Source organism: Dipodomys ordii, unplaced genomic scaffold, assembly GCF_000151885.1.
Source record: "Dipodomys ordii isolate 6190 unplaced genomic scaffold, Dord_2.0 Scaffold113, whole genome shotgun sequence".
Classification (NCBI taxonomy): Eukaryota; Metazoa; Chordata; class Mammalia; order Rodentia; family Heteromyidae; genus Dipodomys; species Dipodomys ordii.
Window position 1 is genome coordinate 3,093,327 of NW_012267329.1, and position 9,534 is coordinate 3,102,860.

At 37.0% G+C, this 9,534-nt stretch overlaps 1 protein-coding gene across 1 annotated transcript in view; it reads left to right on the forward strand.

The window, feature by feature from the left end:
- The window catches only part of Sbf2 (SET binding factor 2), a 298,843-nt gene that overhangs the window by 215,437 nt on the left and 73,872 nt on the right, over positions 1-9,534 (forward strand). The window contains exon 18 of the mRNA XM_013028675.1: positions 7,228-7,425. Within this exon, the coding sequence (XP_012884129.1) occupies positions 7,228-7,425 (198 nt within the window). The remainder of the gene's footprint in view (positions 1-7,227; positions 7,426-9,534) is intronic.

Genomic DNA, 9,534 nt, shown 5'->3' on the forward strand with positions numbered 1-9,534 from the left:
TGACTCGTACATATACTAGATATTGCAAATAAGGGAAACCATGGGACCTATGTTTCTTTGGGCCTGGCTTACTTCACTTAATATAATTTTTTCCAAGTTGCCAAAATCACTTTTTACATAATTTACTTTCTAGTTACTGCTTCCGTTTACTGGAAAGCCTCCTAAGTCCTAAAAAGGCCATTTTCATCCATCTCTAAAAAATATGGATTATGGTTATCCTTTTTTTAGTTATCAAAGAAATTTTAAGGTGCTTAATCTATTTTTAGCTAAGAACAGTATTCAGTTCATTCATGGAAATATCAGATTACTTTAGAACATACATTATTTAAGGTAAACCTACCTTTTATATATTAGTTACTCCTTCTGTAGAATCTGCTTAATGAGGCTTTGACAATCCCTCTTTCATCCTTAACTTATTCCTGTTCCTTATAATGAATTTGTAAGTACTCTCCTCTAGATCTTGTTTTAAGACAGCTTACTTAGAAGATTACCTTTGCTCCAAGAGGAATTGTGCATACACTTATCAGCCCAGACAAAAGGACTATACATTATCTACTTTGAACAGTGTTTTCAGGAATAGCTCCCAGTAAGTCGGATTTCAGCCAAGGGGTCCTTTATGGATGAAAGATATAAAAGCCTAAGAGATTAAGACCAAATCTAACAATTATGGGACCATTTTGCTATCTTGGTAAGTAGAATGAAAATAAGCATAATCAACCCAAATTTTGTATGTGAAAGGTGTTTTGTTGTTTTTTTTTTTTTTTTTGCACTTAGAGTTATAAATTCTTACCTAGGAACAAAGATTCAGGAAGTAAAGCATCAGTAGATCTTGCTGAGTGTTAGCCGAACCTATGTACCCTGGCTCAAGATCATTGTAGTCTAAGGAGTTGACCTATTCACTACCTTAGTCTAAACATTTTTTTTTTCTTATATCACTACACTTGAAAACAAATTTAAAAAGAATATACCTCTTTTGAGCTAGTCAACAGTTGGTCAAACCTATAATCAGGAGGCTGAGATCTGGAAGATCAAATTTGAGGCCAATCTAGGCAGGAAAGTTTGCTAGACTTCCATCTCCAAAATGACTATCCAAAAGCTGGGCTGCAGGTGTGGTTCAAGTACTGGAACACCAGGCCAGCAAATATAAGGCCCTAAATTCAAATCCATTTTCTATTTAACTTTTAATTATATAATAACTACATTTTAAAACATTTTCTAAGCCAGGCACTGGTAGCTCACATATGTAATCCTAGCTACTCAGCATGCTGAGATTTGAGGATCATGATTTTTTTAAGCCAGCCAGGAAGAAAAGTCCATGAGACTTTTTTTAACATATATTTTTTATTGTACAGAGGGTTTACAGTTACATGAGTAAGGTAATGAGTACATTTCCTTTCTAGCATTGTTTTTTTTGTGTGTGAAAATACTGTACAGAGGGGTTACAATTACATGGGCAAGATAATGAGTACATTTCTTTCTTTTTTGGGAGGGGGTTCCAGTCGTGGGGCCTGAACTCTGGGCTTGGGCGCTGTCCCTCAGCTCTTCAGCTCAAGGCTAGCACTCTACCACTTGAGCCACAGTGCCACTTCCGGCTTTTTTCTTTTTGCTTATGTGGTGCTGAGGAATTGAACCCAGGGCCTCAGGCATGCAAGGCAAGTGCTCTACCACTGAGCCACCTTCCCAGCCCCCACCCTGAAGTTGTAAAGTTCATTTTCAGCATAGTGTTTTGTACATCTCATTGTTACAATGGGTCAGCCTACATCCTTGTTTCAGCATTTTGTTATTTCCCTCCCCCTCCCCAAATTAAAAAAATGTATATACAAGATGCAGAGTGCTGGAATCAAATACAGTGAAAACAGGGGTTATACCATGGGGGAAGAACATACAAAAGAAACAAAAAAATCACATAGTACATTATAAGCACATTAAAAACAACAGCAACAAAGATAAACCCCCTATCTTGGGGTTCATTTCGCCTAGCATCATCTTATATGGTCATATGTGCATAGCTTTTACCTTTTCTACTTGTCCGGTAAGATTATCCTAGATGTATACTAGCTATTACAAATAAGAGAAACAATGGGACCTACGTTTCTTTGGGCCTGGCTTACTTCATTTAATAAAATATTTTTCCAAGTCTTTTCTTTCCAATCCCTAACAAATGTGGTGTGGTGGTTTCATTCTTTCTGATGGAGGCCCTGTGTGTGTGTGTGTGTGTGTGTGTGTGTGTGTGTGTGTGTGTGTGTGTGTGTGTGTGTGTGTGTGTGTGTGTGTGTGTGTGAAATTTCTCTTTATAATTTAATATTATAATAATATTTCTCTTTATAATAATATTTCAGGTAATGTAAGGGAGAATTAAAATATCAATTTTTACTACTTATAATGATAAATGACTCTAAACATTGACTACCAATAGCCTCTGATATCACAAAATGAGACAATATCAGATGTTCCCCTTATGAGTGATACTATCTGTGAATGTTCTTGCCAGATAAGCTCAAACTGATCAAGCACCTACATACAACTTCCAGTTTGTAGGAAGCATAGAGCCCAAAAAATTATGCCAAATGACACCAATGGGACATTGCCAGCAAGCCACTAGACTGGACAAAACTCTTTAGAGCAGATGATCTTATTTGAATTAAAACTACACTAGCCAAAACCTGTAGATTAAAACTCATCTTAGTAATATACAAATTAATGGCATTATATGACCATACTTGGGTTCTACCTGAATTTTTTTTAACTGGCTTTTATTTTTTTGGTTGGTCGTGGGGCTTGAACTCTGGGCTTGGGCGCTCTCCCAGCACTCTTCAGCTCAAGGCGAGTGCTCCACCACTTGAGCCACAGCGCCACTTCTGGTTTTCTAGTGGTATTATTGGAGATAAGAGTCTCACAAACTTTCCTGCCCTGGCTGGCATTGAACCGCAATGCTCAGATCTCAGCCTCCTGAGTAGATAGGATTACAGGCGTGAGCCACTGGTGCCCAGCTTAACTGACTTTTTTATTTGGTCTGTCCTGGGGCTTGAACTCAGGGCCCGGGCTCTGTCCTCAAGGCTAGCACTCTTACCACTTGAGCCACAGTGCCACTTCTGGCTTTTTCTGTATATTTGGTACTGAGACATCGAAGCCAGGCTTAGTGCATGCTAGGCAAGCACTCTACCAACAAGCCACATTCCCAGCCCCCTACTTGAATTTTAAAAGCTGATTGTAAAACTAACAAAAATGAGAAAAAAGGGAATTCTTTCACACTTACAAATTTGAACCTTAAATTGATTATTCAGTATTAAAGTATTATTAACTTTTTTAAATAGTGGATTTGTAAAAACCTTGTATGAAACAATTTATCATGGAAAAAGCATCTAATGACCAATAAACCCCAGATGCTTATTGTTATTGAAAACAATAAGCCATATTTCTTGGGAGCCCTCTGAAGTACTTCCAATGATATTGAAACCATTAATCAAAAGATGAAAATCTACTCGATAATGTTTATGCAAGAAGTTCAAACAAAGCTGAGCTCTGTTGGCTCATGCCTATAATCCTAGCTAATCAGGAGGCTGAGATCTGAGGATCATGGTTCAAAGCCAGCCTGGGCAGAAAGTCCGTGAGACTCTTATCTCCAATAAACCACCAGAAAACCAGAAGTGGAGCTATGGCTCAAGTGGTAGAGCACTAGCCTTTGAGCAGAAGAGCTGAGGGACAGCACCTAGGCCCAGAATTGAAGCCCCATGAACAACAACAAAAAAGTTCAAACAAAAGCTAGAATAAAGAAATGCTGTTTATTCATGCAATGAAGTTCTAGGAGATTGTTTAATTTACAGTGTTTGAAAAATGACTGGTTTGAATCAGCTCTGGCTCTGCCACTTGCTAATAATGTCCTCCTGGACAAATAGCTTTTGTATGCCATCTTTTCTCATCTTTACAATGGGGAGACAACAGTGCTTATTTCAGTGGGCCATAAGATTGCTTTGAGGAATTAGGGTGTTTATACTTGTAATGATTCTCTTGAGTTCTACATTTCTTTTTTAGATCATGGAATGAGTCCTTTCACTAGCTTTCTTTCCTAAAACCTAGTTTCCTCTCTGAGTTCTGTAGTTGGAAAGCCTTGGGTTTGGGAAACAGACATACCTAGACCACACACAAGGCTGTAGTCTATCCTTTTGTACTAACATCTTACCCTTTCCCTTGACCATCTCCTCGTATGATCTGTATCCATTTATTTGGATTTGAATCTGGCCTGCTGTTTAGGTGACCCCCCATGAGTTTATTCTCCATATCCTGTTCCATGCTGGGTTTCCTTTGAGAGCTTTGTGGAATGACATTGCTTAACCTAGTATCTTCTGGACTGTTTTTTCTAGATAAGGAAGGAAGTCAACACATTCTTAACCATCTCATATAAAACTGAATGGCAAAATATCACCTATTTCTTTCTGACAGAATCATAAGAATTATTGAGAACTGTAAATGTTGTCAGAATTGAAGGGAAGCAGAGATACCATATGACACCCCTATCACCCTTTCACTTTGAGTATGTACTAATAGACATCTGTGTTCAGCATAACAGTCATGAAGCTCATAACATGTTGACCAGATTGAAAAACCAGCTTGAAAAGTTTTCACTTCAAACCAGAAAAGCAATTAGAAGATAGTTTTGTTCACAAATGCTTATTTTCTCCATCCACTAAAACTATTGTTACTATCACAGGGTATACTAAACTCCAAAAAGTCTCATTACACCTTTTTCTTCATAATTATGTTATAATTTTGTTTTGTGAAATATATTACTTTATATCTTAAGAAACCATGTAATGGAAAACCTTATTCCGGTTCTAATTTCATCTACTCATCTTTCTGTGCAATATTGGGTAAAACCAGTCTCTCTTAGAGTCTGTCCAATGTACAGTGAAGACAAGCAGTACTTAAATTTCCAGCCATTTTTGAGCTCAACCAAACTGCAAGCGCCTTTTGCCATTTATAGCTCAAGCTATGATAAAGTCTAGGCAAAATAAGGTGCTACTGCCCTCTACTGGTTCCAAGAATATACCTGCCTATCTGTGCAGTGGCCATCTATTCTAACTGGGAAGGAAAGATGTGTCCCTTCTTCACAGTTAGGCATAGCAGGAAGCCTCAAAGAAAGAAGAGACATTTCATTTTTGGAAAAAATAATATTTTATGTGCTTAAGAATAATGATTTCTTATGCATATGTCAGGCACCAAAGGTATTTATCTTTGATCACTTCACTATTGTAATCTCACTTCATAAGCAGGTTATGGGTTCTGAAACTTTAGGCCACTGTTAGTGTTTTGCACCATTTTTCTGCCTCAGAACATAAAGCAGTCCCACTTCAGTTGAAAAGATTTAGGGAAGTTTTTGCATATTCATTTTTCTTTTATAAACAGGAAGGTTATTATCTAATTTATGTCTTATTTTATGAATAAACAGGAAGATATTATTTCAGCTGATACTGTGCTAAGGAAAGATAACATGCAACATCATTGAGAAAAACGCTGAAGGAGAAAGAGAGGGCTTCATCAAACCCTCATATTCCTGTAGAGCTCAAGTTTTAGTTTATAATTAATAACTTTCTGGTATATTGATTTCTTAAAACCATGTTTTACAAAACTGATAAGGATTTAAGAGCTCAGGTTTTCTGAGCTCATCTATATTAATATAATTTCAAAACACCAAAGATGTTAGAGCTGTTGTTCATTGACTTACACTGCATTTTTAAAGAAATGCTACTACCTCTGACTATATTCATGAGAAAGTCAGTTGAGAATTTTGTTTTCCTCACACTTGAATTTCATGCCTTTAAAAATTCTTTCTGAAGCTGGGCACTAGTAGCTTACGCCTGTAATCCTAGCTACTCAGGAGGCTGAGATCTGAGGATCACGGCTCAAAGCCAGCCCAGGCAGGAAAGTCTGTGAGACTCATCTCCAATTAACCACCAGAAAACCAGAAGTGGTGCTGTGACTCAAGTGGTAGAGCACCAGCCTTGAGCTGAAGAGCTCAGGGACAGCGCCCAGACCAAGAATTCAAGCCTCATGAGCAACAACAACAACAAAATCTTTCTGAATAGGCCTCTGCATCACAACTGCAGTAATTGTTAATCCTCAGAATGAGGAGCTAAAATGTGAAAGGGGGAAAGTTGTGTAATCCATGTCTCACATATCACTGTGTGATTCATTCTGTATATCTTACCTTCTGCTTATGTAGCTCTCAAAATCATGATCTCTTATAAATAGATAGCAACTGTGTCTTTTTTATTACTAGGGTTTTGAACTTGGGGCTAGCAGGCACCCTATCAAGTAAGTGTGCCATTCCTCATCCCTGTAACTGTTTTAAGTGAACCCATAAGATACCATGAAGACGAATAATGATCTTTGTACACCTTACCTTCTTTTTGCTTCATTGCCCCAATTTATAGCCACCTAATAGGAAGAATGGAGTCATAGCCAATCAGCTCATTAGTAGTTCTCAGTGCTATCCTGACAGGACTTGCACATGGCATGCCATTCATAGAGACTTTTTTGTAGGTAAAATCATAATCACTCTGTTTCTAACCATCCAAGTTCACAGCATTTCTGGTGTCTATTCCACTTTTTGGTTTAGTGTGCCCTAAAGCAAGAAGTTCTTTTTGGAAGATCATTTTGGTAGAGTAAAAAGAACAGAGGCTTTGCAACCAGAAATGCTTGGACCTGAAAGACATTTCTGCCACTGACATAATTGTTACATGGCCTTACACAATAATTTAAACCTTCAAGCTAATTCTTCATTCCAGATAGAAAACTAAGCTGTAAGTTCTCTGACATCTAACTTAATAATTTTTTTAATTTAGTCTAAACTGTAGTCTGCTCTGAAACAAAAGTACTCTAAATAAAAGTAAAAGAAAATTAAAATTAATTTTTTAGGTTGTGATGTCTTTAACGATATGTTCTAGTTCTCCTAATTGTCTACTGCCTACTCTGTGCACAAGACTTTTCAAATATCTCTAATTCATAAATTCGATTTTTAGCTGTTTTTTAAAATGCCTATTTTGGTAAATGGAAGTAATTATGATTATAAAGGATTTAATAGAAAGTCCACACTGGCCAGTTAAAAATGAGTTCAATGCTGATTAGTAAGCCTTTGATCACCTCTGTGGTTAAATGTAGCACCTGTGACCTTGTGAACTGTCATTAGTCTGCTAACTCCATGGTGATAGATATTGTATGTCCTTGTAGAAACTTGCTCCTGGAGTCAGCCAGTTTGCTTACACCTGTGTACAGGACCACCCTATTTGGACAAATCAGCAGTTTTGGGAGACAACTTTTTACAACGCAGTGCAGGAACAGGTTCGTTCTCTGTATCTCTCAGCAAAGGAAGACAATCATGCCTCACATCTGAAGCAAAAGGTAAGAAAAGAAAAGAAAGGTGCTTGGGCAAGGCTAAGATTTGACTATAAGGAAACCTTATGTAGCTATCCCAGGGATGTGGGAAATGCAACCACTTCCTTTCAACGTATTAGGGGTTGGCTGTAGGTAGCCCTTTCTTCTATTAATTCTGACATATTTTTCCATAATAACCTCTTAACATCATTCTTTAACGCAAGAATTACTTTATTGTGTTTTAATAAGTAAGAATTCCTAGTAAACAATGGCCAGAAATTGAATAAAAAGAAAACTAAAATATGCCTAAGTATATTTCTAAAATGTATTTCTATGCAATTTATTTCCATGAAGAAAAGTCAAATTGAAGTTTATTGGTTTGAGGGCTAGGGATGTAGCTCAGTGATAGAGTGCTTGCCTCACATGAACAAAGCTCAGAGTTTGACTCTCAGCACTGGAAAAGAAAAGAACAGAACCAATTAAAATTAGTTCTGCTCTAAAATTTGTCAGCAATTAGGGCTAAAGTCACGATTCAGAGGTGGCCCCTAGCAAGTATGAGGTCTTGAGTTCAAACACCAGTATCACACTCACACACTCCTATGCCAGCAATATTTAGGTCTTCTTTACAACATTCTATATGTTTCTATATTTTTACAGATATTTAAATCAGGAAAATATTTTTAAAAATCAAGAAAACTGCTTTTAATTTGAAAAAGTAGTTAATATATTCTCCAAGTTTTAAATGTCTCTTATTAGCTGCCTGGTCTTGGACAACTCATTTTATCTCTCTATACCTTATTTCCTCATTAAAAATAATAGATTTTTCACATTTTCTTTTTTTTTTTTTTTTGGGTCCAGTCATGAGGCCTGAACTCTGGGCCTGGGTGCTGTCCCTCAGCTCTTCAGCCCAAGGCTAGCACTCTTCCACTTGAGCCATAGCGCCACTTCCGGCTTTTTTTCTTTTTGCTTATGTGGCGCTGAGGAATTGAACCCAGGGCCTCATGCATGCAAGGCAAGCGCTCTACCACTGAGCCACCTTCCCAGCCCCGATTTTTCACATTTTCTATGTGTAAAAGCTCTTTGAAAAATACGTGGCACATATTAAATGTTAGAATAATAGCTGTTAAAAATAATTACCTTTATAAATTAAAGTTTAGCTTCCTAAAATGCTAATTATTGATGTTGATATACTTAAAAATTCTCCATAAAATTTTTAATTCTACATAATATGTATCATCTTTCATTTTAAATTAGCTTTATATAAGATAAATTATCTTGGGTATCTAACAAAAATATATAGTAATATTCAAATATTTCTGTCTAGTACTCTTTTATACTTAGTCATTCAAATAAGAATAGAAACGTCAATAATAAATAACACTGACATTCTAATATTGTTACTATAGTAATATTGTTACTGTACTATACTATATTTATTTGTTTAGTTCAATGTAAAATTTAAATGTTTTTTCTTTCAAAACACCAAATGCAGCTGGCCAATAATGGATCATGCTTGTAATCCTAGCTACTCAGGAGGCTGAGATCTCAGAATCTTGATTCAAAGCCAACCCACATAAGGAAGTTTGTGAAACTCTTATCTCCAATTAAGCATCAAAAAAAGCCAGCAGTGGGGCTGTGGCTTAAAGAGTAGAGCCTTGAGCAAAGAAATCTTAGGGACAGCACCAAAACAAACAAAAAACATCAAATGCACTTTAAAGGAGTAATTTCTTTTTTAAAAAATTATTTTATTTTCTTCATTTGTTTGTTTGGTGGCTGTGGGGCTCGAACTCAGGGCCTTGGTGCCTGTCCCTGAGCTCTTTAGCTCAAGGCTAGCAGCCTACCACTTTGAGCCACAGTTCCACTAAGGAGTAACTTCTAACAGATATAAAAAGTCTGTTGGGCTGAGATCATGCTCCAGAAGTAATTAGGTGCTTTTGACAATATATTGGACAGCTGTACCACTAATATCAATATTTCTCAAAAACATTCACAAAGCTGCTGTGTCTTCCATTTTAAGAAGTCTGTCTGAGGGGGCTGGGAAGGTGGCTCAGTGGTAGAGTGCTTACCTTGCATGCATGAGGCCCTGGGTTCAATTCCTCAGCACCACATAAGCAGAAAAAGCTGGAAGTGGCACTGTGGCTCAAGTGATAGCATGCTAGCCTT